General features: G+C 43.2%; 1 protein-coding gene and 1 long non-coding RNA gene across 2 annotated transcripts in view; one reads left to right on the forward strand and one right to left on the reverse strand.

Moving 5' to 3' along the window:
• The window catches only part of FAM20C (FAM20C golgi associated secretory pathway kinase), a 196,769-nt gene that overhangs the window by 170,912 nt on the left and 8,164 nt on the right, over positions 1 to 17,693 (forward strand). Inside the window, exons 7-8 of the mRNA XM_088451973.1 lie at positions 6,964 to 7,073; positions 13,705 to 13,786. Of these exons, the coding sequence (XP_088308099.1) occupies positions 6,964 to 7,073; positions 13,705 to 13,786 (192 nt within the window). The remainder of the gene's footprint in view (positions 1 to 6,963; positions 7,074 to 13,704; positions 13,787 to 17,693) is intronic.
• LOC148538994 (uncharacterized) overlaps positions 1 to 17,693 on the reverse strand; it is a 204,890-nt gene that overhangs the window by 104,196 nt on the left and 83,001 nt on the right. The window lies entirely within an intron of this gene.

Here is a 17,693-nt window from a genome sequence, read left to right on the forward strand (position 1 = left end):
GAAAATGCTTCCACTCTGCGTCTCCATCATTCGTGAGTTAAACATTACAGTACCTTTCCGGTAATGTACGGAGTAGCACAGAGAACACAAGGCCATCCATTACATTATCTCTTACTGTATGAGCCGTAATTATGCTAAACGTACTAGCTAGAAAATATGGCTACATTGGTGTGTTGACTATATATATAAATATTTTTTAAGACATTGTTGATATAAAATGGATTAGATCATCATTATGTTTTTGTTTCAGTTCTAAGAACTGTCAACTGTCTTCATTTAGACGGGATAGTCCTGATTTGAGGGGATTGTCCCACCATCCAGAAAGTCTGCACCTTTATCCCAACTGCCAGATAGTTGGGAGAAAGGTAATGGAAGTTCAAAGGTTTTATTTAATGGATGGTGATGGCGGCCTGGCTCTTCGGAAGTACAATGCGCACATTCAGGGGACCTGGCAAAGCCAGCAATATGTGACTGCTCCTTGAACTTTCTATGACCGCACGGTCCGCACCCCTTTTTGGATATGCATTGTTTCAATTTGAATTAGGCCAATGTTTTGAGAGATGGCAACAGTTGCTGCCTAACATACAAGGGTCTAGTTACTAAGCAGTGTTAGGAGACAGAGTGAAAAGTGATAAGGTGCCAGCCAATCAGCTCCCAACTGTCAGTTTTCAAACACAGCCTGTGAGATGGCAGTTAGGAGCTGATTGGCTGGCACCTTATCACTTTTCACTCTGTCTCCTAACACTGATACCCGAGCTACCCCCCAGCCTCTCTACACACTGATATGCTGCAGAGAGAGAATGGCCTACTAACCACCTTCACCCCACCCCAGGTGGGGCTCTGCAGCTCGCAGATGGGACAGTGCCCAAAACGTGGTTGGAAGGTATGGTATGTGGTATTATCCACATTTCATCTTGGGCTAAAAAATGTCCATTTCACCATTGATTGTGTATATTTGTAACTAAACTCTAACACGTCTAGCTGGGATTCTATATCTCCTGTGGTTTGACATGCAGAACTTAAATCCTGACAAAGGAAGTACTAGAACCCTACAATGAAATTCTATTGCAGTTATCTGCACAACACTTCTCTACAGTAATTGAATTCAGTGGTGAAATAAGCCCAGTGAACGCCACAAGATGGTTTGGAACCTAATATTGTCATACATACAGTACAGTAGGTTGCAGTGCAGAAATATAGGCCTCTCCAGTACAGACACTGCAAACCGAGATCCTTGCTGACAGAATTAATGAGGAGCACCTCTCTGTGGAGGGCTTATTTCCATTATTTGTGGCGACTCAGAAAACTAATGGTCACACTTTGTACAGTACATCCTCTTCTCAACATTTTAAAGATGTATTTCTAGTGTTCATTTTCCCTGGTGTCTTTGTTTTGGTCTCTGAATGCAGCACCTACATAAGAGGATGTGTAACACGCTCCTTTGTACAGAAAATGTCCTGCTCTTAATAAAGCAATCTCACACTTAGGGTTGGCTATGCAGAATGATACATACAATGTCTTATGTAGCTGATGGATTCGTTGTGCTGAATCAAATACAGAGTATCTCATTATCAAAGACTGGGTGCAGTTCCAGGCTAGGAACACCTAATGTGAAACTCATTTATACTGCTTTCTTAAGTGCCAAGTGTTCCATATCCAGTGGGAGTAATGCCTCAGTGATAATTCATTGAGGATGTATTAACCCGTTCATGCCTGGTATGGGTTAGTGTATCTAACTGCACTGAATTTGTGTTCCCTGTTGGTATAAATTATCTCTATGAATCCTATTTGTTTTTAATGAAATAATAATTCCTTAAATACGCTAAAATAAATGTAATAAGCTTAAAGTTTTTAAAAAGGAAGCCTATAAGTGCTAAAAAATAAAGTGAAGACAATGATCAAGCCTGACTACATTTTCAATGTTCTGAGGCCAAACAGGACATGGCCTACAGGTAAAAAATAGTCCTCACTGAAAATGGGAATGACATTGGAGGATCGGTACAGTAAAGTAGCAACTGTTTGTTAGTTGGTAGTACACAAAATGTTGGCATTGAGAGAATCATAAAGGCTCATCCTAAATAAATGATAATGAATAGGTCTGGGGTGGGGTGTGGTATGTTATGTTATGTCGACATTCAGAATGTCAATATGGTCTGAATGTCAACATGGATCTTAGGTTGACGTTATGATTTTGACAGTGAGCATGTCAACATAGCATTTTTCTAATGTTAGTGCCCAAACCTTACCCTAACCACAGCCTAACCCTAACCGCAGAGTAACCTTAGCCTAACCCTAACCGCAAACCAACCCTAACTGCAGACCAACCCTAACTGCAGACCAACCCTAACCACAGACCAACCCTACTTGTAGCCTAACCCTAACCTTTCCCTAACGGTAGCCTAACCCTAACCGTAGTCTAACCCTAGCTGCAGACCAACCCTAACCACAGACCAACTCTAACCACAGACCAACCCTAACTGCAGACCAACCCTAACCACAGACCAACCCTACTTGTAGCCTAACCCTAACCTTTCCCTAACGGTAGCCTAACCCTAACCGTAGTCTAACCCTAGCTGCAGACCAACCCTAACCACAGACCAACTCTAACCACAGACCAACCCTAACTGCAGACCAACCCTAACTGCAGACCAACCCTAACCGCAGACCAACCTTAACCATAGACCAACCCTACTTGTAGCCTAACCCTAACCTTTCCCTAACGGTAGCCTAACCCTAACCGTAGTCTAACCCTAGCTGCAGACCAACCCTAACCACAGATCAACCGTAGCCTAACCCTATTAGCAGAGTAACATTAACCTTACCCTAACCGTAGCTTAACCCTAATAACAGTGTAACCTTACCCTAACTACAGCCTAACACTAACCATAGCATAACCGTTACCGCAGACTAACCCTAATTACAGACTAACCCAACCTTAGCCTAACCCTAACCGCAGACCATCTCTAACCATAGACTAACCCTAAGCATAGCCTAACCCTAATCTTTCCCTAACTGTAGCCTAACCCTAACCGTAGTCTAACCCTAACTGCAGACCAACCTTAATCGCAGATCAACCCTAAACGTAGCCTAACCCGATTAACAGAGTAACACTAACTTTACCCTAACCACGGCCTAAGACTAATCCTAACCACAGACCAACCCTAACCATAGCCTAACTCTAATAACAGTAACACTAACCTTACCCAAGCCGTAGCCTAATCCTAATAACAGAGTAACCTTAAACTTACCCTAATCACAGCCTAACACTAACCATAGCCTAACCCTAACCGCAGACTAACCCTAATTACAGACTAACCTTACCCTAACCACAGCCTAACCCTTACCCTAACTGTAGCCTTATCTTAGCCTAACCCTAACTGCTGACCAACCCTAACCGTAGCCTAACCCTAATAACAGTAACAATAACCTTACCCAAGCTGTAGCCTAACCCTAATAACAGAGTAACCTTACCCTAACCACAGCCTAACACTAACCATAGCCTAACCGTAACCGCAGACTAACCCTAATTACAGACTAACCCTAACCTTACCCTAACCACAGCTTAACCCTTACCCTAACTGTAGCCTTATCTTAGCCTAACCCTAACCACAGACCAACCCTAACCGTAGCCTAACCCTAATAACAGAGTAACATTAACCTTACCCTAACCACAGCCTAACACTAACCATAGCCTAACTCTAACCGCAGACTAACCCTAATTACAGACTAACCCTAACCACAGCCTAACTAACCCTTACCATAATCTAATCCTAACCGCAGACTAACCCTAAACCTGTACTGTTGACATTGTGACTACTGACATTCACAATGTCAACATTTCTAAATTTCCATTGTGAACAACGACATGTTCACTATTGACATTTCTGCAATGTCGGCATTCAGACCATGTGGACATTCTAGTATCGTCATTCTGAATGACTATATCATGAGCCTCTGTAATAAAACCTATTACATATACGGTAATTTTTTATATGTGTCCCAATTATTGATTATCTGTTGTACAAGCCATTTTTATTATTTTTTTCTCTGCTACCTCAGTGTTTTAATGTATCAACTTATCCGCAGCATAAAATATGCAACTGTGCATTTGGTAATATATAGCAATATTTAGCTAACTTTAAGCAAAATACTGGTAGCTTGAAGTTAGCTAAAAAAAACCTCTTAAATGGACAATGAACCACAGCTAGCAGGAAACAGTGGGTATGTGAGCCGGCTAAGGCATTCCACTGCAATCTTCCAAACACAAGTATATCTGTAAAAACACAGTTTATTTGCAGGATGCTACAACAGAAAAAATAATAATTACTTAGGATTTGGGCTGCATGAATTATAAATAAATGGATGTTGTCTTTAAAATTCATCATAATAGTATAGCAGGGACGTGCAGTCAGGGTAGGCAGAGTCTCCCCTGTCATACTCCTGAGATTTGGTATAAAAATGATTAGAATAATACAGTGGTTCTCAAACTCGGTCCTCAGGACCCCACACAGTGCATGTTTTCCAGGTCACCCAGCAGCTGCACAGGTGTACTCATTACTCACTGACACATTTTAAAAGATTCACACATGGAACTAATTATTTCACTTTTGATTCTGTGAGGAGACCTGGAAAACATGCACTGTTTGGGGTCCTGAGGACCAAGTTTGAGAACCTGTGGAATAATACAAAGAAGATATGTATAACTTATAAACATATTCTTTGTTCATTGCAATCATTTTTATAGTTAACACTCACCAGCTTTGTGGTGCTCCCTGGGATTGCAGGGGGATGAGAGATGAGGCAGCAACAGCAAAGCATCATTTCTGTATAGTCAGACACTGCTTGCAAAGCGGTGGGCCACACCACAGGTAGCAATCTGCACAGAAAGAGAGCTAATAGAGGCATGCCTCTGAGTATGGGAGGCGTGCCTTGAGCATTGATGGACACCTTGGTTGTGTCATGTGACCAGGAAGTGCACAGCAGTTTAGAGATTGGAACTCAGTCAGCAGCAGCAAGAGAAGACACAGTGATGCAGGTAGGAAAATCAATGGACAGTGAAGCTTAATGTAGTGAGGGGAGTGTTACAGTGAGTAGGGGTGAGACAGGCTCCCAGCATACAGACCCGTCTCCATGTGTGCCTCCCCAGCCATTGACCTCACCGCACGTCACTGTAGTACACTATGCATAGTATGTGGCAAGCGCTCAGTATTGGTAGCTTGTGAAACTGAAAAGTGTTAGTTGTAATAACATCTCTTCACTACATTCACAAAGTCAGTGCATAATAGTAAAAAATATAAAGCAATTCAAAAAACGGGCCAAATGTAATAAGGAGAAATTCTAGAAAATGTGAGAGTAAACTCTCACACTTATTAAACTTGGCCAATGTAACAGAGTCCGAGAACATGCAAACTCACATGTTTTCCAGATTCAAAAGACTCTCACAATTTAAACTCTAATCCAGATGTTTTCCCATTTTGAAAATACAACTCAACCAATGTAATAGTGTGAGAGCTACTGCTAAACTCTCACATTTTCTAAACTCTCACCCTATTACATTTGGCCCAATGTCTCCATATTCAGAACCACCGGGTTACTGTATAGATATGTACGAGGATTGTCCAAAAAGTAATGCCTAAATTCTCATAACTCTGAAATAATAAGCAACATTTATTTGAAACTTTGTCAGTTTGTAGTTTAATATGTCTGCTAACTACATATGTAGTTTTGTTTAGGTAGTTCAAAAAATACCATGGAATCCAAGATGAAACAAAGAGCCGTCATTGTATTTCTGGAGAAAGAAGGCTGCAGTGCTACAGAAATCCACAGAAGACTGAAAAAGTGTATGGTGAGCGTACAATTGACTATAGCAATGTCAGAAGGTGGATGAAGCGTTTTCAATCGGGAGAATCGTCCGTGTGTGACAAACCTCGTGGTGGCAGACCATCAACTGTAGTGACAGCAGAGAACCGACACAAAGTCAATGCCATGATTCAGAAAGACCATTGTGTGACCATCAGAGATATCAGTGATGAACTTGAATGTAGCCATGGCACTGTAGAAACACTAATCAATGATTTGGGATATCGCAAAGTGTGTGCTAAATGAGTTCCAAAGCAATTAACCAGGGATCATATAAGGCCCAGAGGGTTTTAAGTGTGCAATGACCTTTTGACCAACTTTGAAGCCAACCCTGAGACATTTTTGGAAAATGTCATTACAGGAGATGAGACCTGGGTATTCCTTTGTGAACCAGAAACAAAGGCCCAATCAAAGCAATGGAAACACCCAAGTTCACCTAGGCCAAAAAAGTTTAAATCACAGCGATCCGTAAACAAAGTCATGGCCACATTCTTCTGGGATTGCCGAGGTGTTATTCTCATTGATTACTTGGAACCAAACCAATCAATCAACCAACAGTGATCGATACATTATTAAACTTAAAAAGCTGAAAGAAACCATCCACAAAAAAAGGTCAACAATTCCACTGTCAAATGTCATCTTACACCACAACAATGCCAGACCCCACAGTTCGATGGGAACATCTGCGGCCACTGCCAAAATGGGGTGGACGATAATGCCACATCCACCATAAAGTCCTGATTTGGCCCCTTCTGACTTTCATCTGTTTTTCCAAAGTGCATTCACAGCTTGGGTTGAGAGGTGGAGAAAATGTTTGAGGGCAGATGGTGAATGTTTTGAGTAGAGTCATTCTGTTACTAAGACTTCAAAGTATTTTACTGCAAATTTTCAAATCTGTATCTATAATGATATTTGAGTTGTGAGCATTTAGGCATTACTTTTTGAACAACCCTCGTACTTTATTATTTAAGCATTTCTTTTTAGTGTGTGTGTGCATAGCTACAGTATGAAGTCTGAACAGCTACTAACATATCAATTCTTTATTTTGGTGAATGATAGAAATGACAATATGTACATTCTAAACCTGTGTCCTTTGTTGATTAGGTGGGAAGTTGATTTTGACTACTGTGAAGAAGTCAAGCAGACCCCACCCTATGACAGTGGCACGAGACTACTAGATGTCATCGATATGACGGTGTTTGACTTTTTAATGGGTAAGAAAACTGTTTTATGAACATGCTGCTCATAAATCCATGTACAGTAGTTAATAAGTTACAAACCAAGGTCATGGCTCCGTTCGATCTCTAATGACCATATAGATTCCATACTGGAATGTAGCATGATTCCAAAATTGGCTCATATCTCCTGTATGACAGGAGTAGTGACTTGTGATAAACAAAATCAGTAGCATACCAGGGCTCTGGAGCACCCTACGTCATGATGTTGTGCAGAGAGGGCAGGTCAGTGGGCGCCGAGAAGTGATTGGTTGCAAATACTGTAGTTCCAGGCGGCACTGCAACAGCGATACTGGCTGCATGGTGCCGTTCCAGGCACCCTGCTAGCCAGAAGCAAGGGCCATGTGGCAGCAAAAGTGCCGCTCACAGAGCTCTGCGCAACTATAACACTGGCACACCCCTTGTTACGGCTCTGAAAAAAAATATCCCCCATACAGTACTTTGCAGACATCGCATTATATTTGCGGAAATATCCATTTTACCAAAATATCCACCACATATTTATTTCTTAGAATAAGTGTCTCTTTACACCAGAGGTAAACACTACCCCTCTTTTGTGGCACTGCAAATCCCAGAATGCCCTGTTCAGGAAGTTTCAGTGCTACCACAGCTGGAGTTCCGCGTGGCACTTCCTCTGCTTTACATACTGTACTGTGAAGAAGTGTCTGACTATGAGCTTCTTAAGCAAACAAAACATGATATTTGGCAAATCAGTTGCCATTTTACAAATATTAAGCAATTTTCTTGAGCGTCTTAACAAATCTAATGATAGAATAGAGTTTACAGTGCTACATATTGTAAGCCCATTCATCTCTGCTATGGTAATAAATGGAATAAAAACTCTGTTATATGTACAGTAATTCAGCATTATTCATATCTAGTCCGTTGTCACAGACAGTTTTATTCCCATTTTATGGGAATTTATACGGCCTCTTTATCCACAACTGCCTGACAATAGTTCTGTTGTTGGATTTATCACGTGCCTGGTTGCAGTCAGTAACCATGAATGGGACTCACTGTTTCTGCCAACAAATATGGTGACACAACATTGCAGAGCTCTCACCTCTGGTTTTAGGCGTACTGACAGAGATTACAGCACATTCAGGACCTGATTCAGACCCGGTCGCTAGATGCGTATGCTCGCACCCAGCGTATGCAAATTCAGCTAAGTAATGCCACGGCAGGCGATCGCACGGCAAGGCATAAGCACGCCCACTATGTCTTGGAGTGCGATCGCTTTGTGTATGCAGACGCCCACCAGCCTGTTTTAAGATGCCCACTTGCGCACATCATCTACAGGAAGTGTATGCAACCATCGGTACATCGGGTACCATCAGTAGCGAATGCAGTGCTTGAGGTTGACTATACCCTACCTCATGCACTGTGATCACTTCAGTGTGAAATACAACCAGTTGATGTGTACAATGACGCTGCCTCTTAATTATGCACGCCTCTGAAACGGCATTGAGACACTCAGGCACGCCTGCGTTCGCATCTCCACTCTCCCGTTAATGGACAGCCCATGTCAACACCCACAAACGGCTTCTCCTGTCACTCACTCTGCTGGGCATTCTATGCGCAATGAGCGAACGCTTCCCGATCTCTAGCACTGGTTTGCGCACACGCACTGCGATGCATACACATGCGCAGAATGTGAAAATCGGCCAGCTACGAGCGAACGCTTCTTAGCGTCCGGGTCTGAATCAGGTTTATAGGACAAAATCTGGCGCTTCTTCCATGAGCCTTTCCAAAGCTTATATTTTCTTTACATTTAACTGTGACAATATTATATAAAAATTAACTAAGGAAATATAATTTCAGCCAATAGCAGAGTTCTTGTTCTCCTTAACCTTGAATTTTGCCCATTTTTCCATATAAAACCAACAATACTTGGCTAAGCCAATATGAAATTAATATGATGGTCCTAAATCAAACTTCAGAGATCATATAACACTAGCAGCTTGAGGCATGAGGCATGAATGCCATTTACAGCACAGTAAAGCTGGGTAAGCACGTAAAGATTTTCTATCCAACCATCCAACTAGTTGATTGGTAAAAATGAAAATCTGGTAAGGTATGAAAGCAAATGACAATCAGCAATTTGCTCCCAAACACCGGAAAATGGACAAAAACTGTTGTTTGAACAAATTGTTTAGATCAAACATTTAACAAACTTGTCCGACGACGATTTTCATCTGTTTTCTGGCATTTAGGAGCAAATTGCTGATCAGTTACTCCCATACGTTACCAGATTTTCATTCCAACCAATCAACTAGTTGGATAGTTGGACAGAAAATCTTTACGTGTGTATACAGCTTATGACTGACAAACCTCCTCAAACAACCTAACCAGGCCACTCTATCCCATCTCAGACTTCACTGTTATTTCCAAGCCAGCATACCGCTTTAGTTGCTCTGAAGTGCATTGAGTGGCCTAACCAGAAGATCTTTGGCAAAGCAGTGATTTCCTGCGTAGTTCATCGGGGCATAGATGACACTCATAGAAAGCAAAGTTAATGACAAGCCAGGTTTAGCAGGTACACTACATTTGATTCTGTGTTGCAGATGCAGTAACAAATCAGTGTACAGCATACCTGCCTACATTCTGGCTGCTCCTTCCGGGAGGAGGCAGCCAGGACCGGGGGGGCACTGGGGGGAGGTTAGGTTCAGGCACCAGGGAAAGAGAGTAAGGGTTAGGGAAGGGAGAGGGGGAGCATTAGGATTCTGGCCGACAGGTGTCGGTATACTAACCCTGTCGGGATGCCAGCGTCGGGATTCTGACTGCCGGCATCCCGAGCGCCGGCATCCCGTACGCATCCCCATAAAAGGAATGCATGCAGCTCCCTTTTAAAGTCAGTACTTTTAAAATATTTGCCATCCTCTGAACAGCACCTTCAAATGCCAGGATATGAGAGTGGCAGCACAGGGTACTTTGGGGTAGATGTGATAAACGCTGGAGAGAGATAAAGTGGACAGTAATAAAGTACCAACCAATCAGCTCCATCCTGTCAGTTTTCAAACTCAGGGATCTATGGGCCTGATTCCGAGCCGCTCGTAAGTGGCCGCTCGTTCGCTCTGAGCGATTTTCGCACAACTGCGAATGCGTATGGGTCATAATGCGCATGCGCAAACCAGTCATTGTGGTCGGAAATCGTGCGCTCGTAAAGCAGCGAGGGGCTGCTAATTTGATTGACAGAATGTACCGTTTGTGGGTGGTAACAGGGGAAGGTGCTTGAAAACGGGGGAGTGGAGATCCGAACGCAGGCGTGCCTAACGGTCAAAAGGGCGTTTAATGGGAGTGCATAATTAGTAAAGCAGCATCATCGACCACGTCACTTGGTTGTCTTTTAGCCTGAGCTGCTCGTAGTGATAGCGGCAAGAAAAGCCTACCACAACCACTGCGAGCAGTTCAGATGCCTTTCGATGTTCCCGATTAATCTAATAAATACCGGAGATGACGTGTGATGTGAACGGCAAAGGGGTGTCTTTACAAAATAGCGAGCGCATTTTTCGGACGCTCGCTCAGACATAGAGGCGTCAACACACCGCAAAGAGCGAGTGCTCAATTTAAATATTCGGACCCTTTTTTAGAACGAGCGTCTGTAAATAGCGTCCGGCTCTGAATCGGGCCCTATGTACTAAGCCTTGGAGATAGATAAAGTGGATGGAGAGAAAGTACATCAGTAACATCGAGTAACTTTGGAGCATCACACACAGTTGCACAAGGTCTGACCTTACTCAGGAATTGCTAACCTCATCGCACGCCGTGAAAGCCCGAGCTGCCTATGTCATCGCTGTGTCTAATTTATGTACGCCCCTGCAATGTCGTTCGAACGTACTGGCAAGCCTGCGTTTTGCCGACCCCCCTCACCTCCCCCAAACGGTACTTCTTGTAAATCACTCTGCGATAGGTCTGCATAGTCACTGCGATCTCAATCCCGATCGCAGTGGAGTCTTCGCGCGCGCAGTTGCGATCGCTGCTAAATCAGACCTTTGTCTCTGCAATACATTTCCTAGGTTTGTAACAGCCATGATTATATATGCTAATTGATTTGAGTTTTGAAAGTACGCCATTTTGTATGGAATATTTACATTAGCCAGAAGTAATACCCTTTCCAAACATAATTTACTAATGCACTTTACATAAAAATGACCATGTACATGCCCACATTTTTGAAATATTTACTTTTTCATTCATTTCTGGGTATGTTTGAAATCTGTGAAAGCTTCTTTTGTACTGTAATATTCTGCGGAAAAAAGGTTTTACTGTATCACTGCTTTAGGCAATTTAACAACAGGTTTTTTTTGCAGAGAAATCATTGATTCTACTGCAGTTGCTGTAATTTGGCATAGCATTGCATCCCCATAGCCTGGCATGAAGACGGCAACACATTGTCAATTTATGACACTGCGATAAGCTTATTGCATTTTGTGAAGAAAATAATATCAGAATGGTGTTATGCAGTGCTTATATCTTCCTGATCCATGCCAAAACTATCACTGCGCTTGCACAATTTCTGTGTATACTGGGCATGAGAGGCCTTATAGGCTCACGCACGCCCCTTCTGGAGACAAGTGCCACCGTTATTTGTGCATGCTCAGGATCTCAGTGCTATACCAAAATATATTCCATGAATGGAGAAAAGCCCTGCCAAGGAGCATTAGGCTACCGGCCAGCAGAGCCGGCCCTAACCAGTTTGATGTCCTAGGCAAGATTTTGGGTGGTGCCCCCTAGCACCATTGCTAGTTCTGGCTCTGTCCCAGCACTCCTCTCTCAACACAACAGCCAACAACCACCAGTACAGATCACAGAAGCAGCCAGCAACATCCATCACCCCACGACCATTGCAATCCACAGAGCTGTAACTAGACATTTTGGTCCCCTGTGCCAGCAAGAGATTTGTGCTCCCACCTCCCGTGTGTCTTCCAGCAGAGAGGCCCAGCCTGCTGAGCTCCGCAAAGGCCCTTGGGAGGAGGAGCTGCTGCAGCTGGGCATGCCCAGCAGCCCTCTTCCAGCGCCCATTTTTGATACTGCCCACTACCCCCACTGACTCTGCTCCCTGCTCCAACTGCTGCCGGCTGTATGAGCTGTCGTCCGATAAGAGTTGAGAGCTCTAATAGACTCTAAAAGAGTTCACAGCTCCAATAGACTGTTCAGGTAAGGTGCCCACACACATACTGACTTGCTCCCAATCAGCCGATGTACACGATTTCCCCTAAACTCTCCCTGAACAGGCAGTTGTGGTCACGATTTGGAGTTAAAAATGTCCATTCTGACTTAAGATCTATCTTGCAGCCAGTGCATTGTATCCCAGATTGGCTAATCTGCCCTACAGCACGGCAGATCTGAAGATGCGAGGTACGACGAGCGGGGACGCGCATCGGCATTGTGATCAAGAGTAGAAACTCACGATTTGGCCATTTTTTACATGATCTGTCGTCACGATTCATCAAAATCGGCCTAATTGGATGAAAAGTCGGTATGTGTGTGGGCACCTTTAGTCAGGGAGATTGCTACTGTACTATTTCAGTGAGTCTCCCTGACAATCAGGAACAGTTGGCAAGTATGGTTTTGGGTCTAATCAGTTTGGGCTTGAGTGCTGCAGCCGAATTCACAGTTTGAAGCATACAATCTTAGCTAAAATTATTTATATATATATATATATATATATATCCAGGGGTGCTGAGAGGAGGGGGGAGTGGGTACTAATTACCCGGGCCCAGGCTTGCTGGAGGGGCCCGGGTTCCGGCACCCCACCCCCTCCCTCTTACATCAAAGCAGCTGGGGGTTTAAAAGACATAGGTCAGAAACCTTGGACAATTGTACACTCCATTTAGCACCTCACCAGTGCTTCTGTTACCTCTTGCAGTTTTGATGCCCACATTTGATAGTATTTTAAAGTTTGTTTTCCTTTCAATTCAAACAGGCAGCATTCATGTTTGAGGAAACCCATTTAAAACATATAAAATGTAGCCATTTGAATTCAAACATGATGGGACATCATACATTTTTTAAATTCTGTCTAGTTACTAAATTTTTGTAGAATCTTGGAGCAGTACACTGTAACAGCTGATTTGATAAACCAGTTCGCCAACCACCTTGAAATTATTTCAAGCATCTCTACTAACTATTAGTTGGTGACATCCGTGTGGCTACATAACTGTCCTCTTTTCCTATTGTAAATTATTCTTACTTTAAATTCTTCCCATTATGGTATAAAATTTAGATTGATTTGTTCTATTGTGTACTCCTTAAACAGCATCTACTATCAACTACTGGGCAACTAATTTTGCAAAATATAATTTTATTATTGACTGCTTTACTGGATTATTACAAATCTCCCCATGTACAGAGCATGCACCACCAATTGTGGCGGTCTTACCTACAGTACTACATCCAGAAATAGTATTAAAACCACAGGTTTATAGCATGCATCTTACCAACTTACCTGCTAGTGGTGTATGTTTGAGGCACCTACTTTTGCCATTTGCGAAGAGCTGCTTGAGATGATCATGATAAATATACAGTATATATGTAATATACAGTAAGCCTGCTGCCTTCCTAACTGTATAGTAACCAATACTAACAAAACATTTGTGTCTGTCCACAGGGAATATGGATCGTCACCATTATGAGACCTTTGAGAAGTTTGGAAATGAAACGTTTATTATTCACTTGGATAATGGACGAGGGTAAATATCCATAAATGCTATAACCAAAACGCTTATAATAAAAATGCACACTAAAAGTGTATACATCATCTGTATGTATTGAACTAAGAAAACAGAAGTTCTTCTTGAGACGCATAGATCAGGTTGTTCAACCACTAAATCTCCTGTGAAGTAGAGAAAATAATGGATTTAATGGTTTATTAGTCATGCTCGCTTCCAGCAGGAGACAGCAGATTGCACTACTCATGTAACCTTCAATCCTCTCACATGCTATAGCTTTTAATATAATGTCTGCCTAGGTATAGGAGTTTTTAAACCAGATGGTGCACAGAGCAAATAAGTGCTGGCACCGATGGAACCTTGCTAATGCAAAATGTATATATTGTCTGACCACTGTAGTATTTATTTTATAGCTGGTTTAGCTGAAGTTCAAAGTTCGAACGCTAATTTTGTGTTCCCAGGGCCTGATTCAGTGTTTGTGTACTACTCTAATGTTATAAGATTGGCACATGTGCTTTATCTGTACCGCGCATCCGCCCGCTTCTACTGCCAGATCTCTTGTAGTTCCCCAAAGCTACAGCTGACAGGCTATGGCCATTTGGGAATGGGTGGGGCCGGCCTGCGTTCCAAAAAACGGGGGCGTGATGCCCCCATTCTCTGGGAGTGGCGAGGCCAGCGTCTGCGTTTTCCGACATAGATTTCCTGGTCTCGGCTAATGATGTGAGTCTACCATCTCAGTAACCTGAGGGTTACTCAGATGGCCGATGGCATCGTAAATTATCCGATGGCTGCGTCCACGGACACAGCTGCTGATCACACAAGCGTGCAGGAGGCGTTTATTTACACCAGATGCCTCCTGCTGCATTAGCATATGTTAGCGTCGCTGCTGTATCCTAGGACGCAGCACAGATGCTAACAGCGTACAAATCTGAAACAGACCCCAAGTCCACAGTTAAAAGGCGCAGCGTAACAAAGTCAGTACCTATGCCCCAAACTAATGTCTGTGCACCCACATCCTCACACATCACTATACAATACCACAAAAAAAGAAGAAAGAAAAATATAGGTACTGTATATGTGAAAACATCAACAAATGGACAGACATATTCATAACAAGACTAAACTTTATTGTATTACACTAATTATAACACAGCAATAAACCATTTGTCTGTCCATTTTCAGGCTGTTTTCACATTGTACAGCGCCATATACCCCCTATCGGCAACTTTTTGACCTAAACTTATTTTTCTAAATAGGCTCCCTACCAAATTTGGTGACATTATGTATATATATATTAAACATTTTTTGTGCTACCCATGAAACATGCCTACAGATGTGTCCTTTTACACTATTGCTCTAGTCACACCACATAACTCCTCTCAGCGTGTCACGTCCCGTGCAACTCGGCCGCACCATGCGACTATTTTGCTCAAAATGCGTATCTTGGGCCTGATTCAGCAGTGCACACTATTGCACTGCTAAATGCAAATTCTCGATGGTCAGGAATCTGCGCAGTCGTCTGACCCATGACCCCAGACCTGGGGCTGTGATCTCGCACGCAGACTGGCAGCAGACCTTCATTGATTGACAGTCTGCTGCCGTTTGTGGGCGGGGAGGGGGTGGCGACGACCTCCGTTTCCTGAAACGGAGGCGTGTTGTCGCTGTTGTGGTGGTGGGGGGGGGCTGAGAAGATTTCCTGGCCTCTTTCTCTCACCTGCAGCGGCCGGCTTGCGTGACCCCATGGGTCACTTGGCCGGCGGATGTTCCAGCAGATTATCTGATGCTGCATTATACAACGCGGCTCAGATCGGTAATGCGTGATGCCTCCTGCTGCATTAACATAATTGCTTGCGTGCAGCTTTGCAATTCTGTCCTAAGCTGAATCAGGCACCTTATTCGCATAAATACATCAATTGAAAGCAACAAAACTACATTACTAGTGAAGACTGACTCTAATATATCTGTCTAAAAAGGGCTCAGATACAAGCAGCCATGGCTGTTCCTCATGACAAGTTCCATTCTGCTTCATCTGCGTCTCTGTATGTGTGTTATACCAATTCCTGTGCAATTAAAGTCACAGCCTGGCATCTCTGGTGCACTGTGAGTGGATTTTTGCTGCGTCTGCGACTAAAACGCAAAATGTAAAAAAAATATATAGTACGTTACTCTGCGCGACACCATATTCTGTAAAGACACTCAGTGTATGAGGACATATCTGTATGTACCTTGTATTGCCTATTTGGCATATACAAATCTAGTTGCTTCATTAGCTGTTATGAGATGGTTGTCAGTCATACAGTAATGTCATGTTTACTGACGCTTGTAAAATTTCAACCTAGAAATAAGCAACATTTTTCTGACTGTCACGTGGCCTTATTTGGAAGATTCCACATTTGTCCGTGAAATTTTGTACATTGCGCCAGTGGAATTTGACATCAAGTGTTCCCACCTATTCATACTTCACAGTAGAATGAATTGTCCATTCTATTCATATACTATATTTTCTGTAAAATATGGAACTACTGATACCTTATATAACTAAGCAAACACAGCAGACCCCCACACCTATGCCAATTACCCTTTATTGCCACAACACTCACAGCGATTTCACTACTTTCTACTGTGATGTATGTCATGGTTTTATTGTAATTTCACAATTATTCATGGGGAATCAGTGAACATGTAGCTTTCACACATTGGAGCTCATTCAGACCCACTCATTCCCACTAGATGCGTTCGCTCGCACCCTGAATATGCAAATCCAACGCACGCCCAGCGAGGCAGACGATCGCGCGGCAAGGCATTAGCACGCCCACTATGTCTTGGCGTGTGATCACATTTTGTATGCAGACGGCCACCAGCCATTCATAATACTCCCACTTGCACAAGTCATCTCCTGGAAGTGCATAAAACATTGGTACATCGAGCAGCATCGGATGCGATCGCAGCATTTGAGGTTGACTATACCCTGCAGCAAGCACTGCGATCACTTCAGTGTGTAATAGAAACAAGTGACGTGTGCTATGACGCTGCCTGTTAATTCTGCACGCCTCTGATACAATGTTGAGACACTCAGGCACACCTGCTTTCACACCTCCACTACCCCGTTCCTAGTGGCCTGCCCCTGTTACCACCCACAAATGGCTTCTCCTGTCACTCACTCTGCTGGGCTGTCTATACCGGGCGAGCGAACGCTTCCCGATCGTTCGCTATGGTTCGCGCACGCGCATTGCGATGCATACGCATGTGCAGATAGCAAATATCGGCCAGCTACGAGCGTTCACCTCCTAGCGAGCGGGTCTGAATCAGCTCCATAGAGCAATGAAGTTTTGGGCAAATATTATTTTCATTAACCAGTGAATTCTTCAATTCACCTATCTTTTGTGCTTCCATTTTGACATGCCATTGTGCCTTTATACTATCATAAGTCTGTATATTATACAACTTTAATGATGTATTCAACTATAGCCAGAGTTTTCCTAAGCCTTATTTATAATAAACTATTGGCTGCGAAAGATCTTGCAAAATACCTAATATTATTGTAAGTTATTTGTCCAAATGTAATAGCTTACAGGATTTGGAAAGTGTAGAGATTTCGGTGATTTAAAGCATCCTGGTTTTGCCTTTAAAATATATTTTGATATGTTGGACTATATGAATTTACCTTTCCTTGTATAGAGTATGTGAGAATGTTCTGGTGAATCAGAAAATAATTTAGTAGTTGTTTACCGCGTGGAGCAGGGCCGGATTAAAGCCCACATGGGCCTGGAGCTGAAAATGTTCAAGGGCCTATACTGAGAAGGGGAGGAACTGTGGGGGTCATTCAGACCCACTCGCGAGCAAATGACGCTCGCAAGCGGGTCGATGTTTGCCGAATGCGCATGCGCACGACGGAGGGAGCTCCGTCGTGCGCATGCGCGAGACCCGG

This window comes from Taudactylus pleione, unplaced genomic scaffold, assembly GCF_031769625.1.
Source record: "Taudactylus pleione unplaced genomic scaffold, aTauple2 ptg000032l, whole genome shotgun sequence".
Taxonomy (NCBI): domain Eukaryota; kingdom Metazoa; phylum Chordata; class Amphibia; order Anura; family Myobatrachidae; genus Taudactylus; species Taudactylus pleione.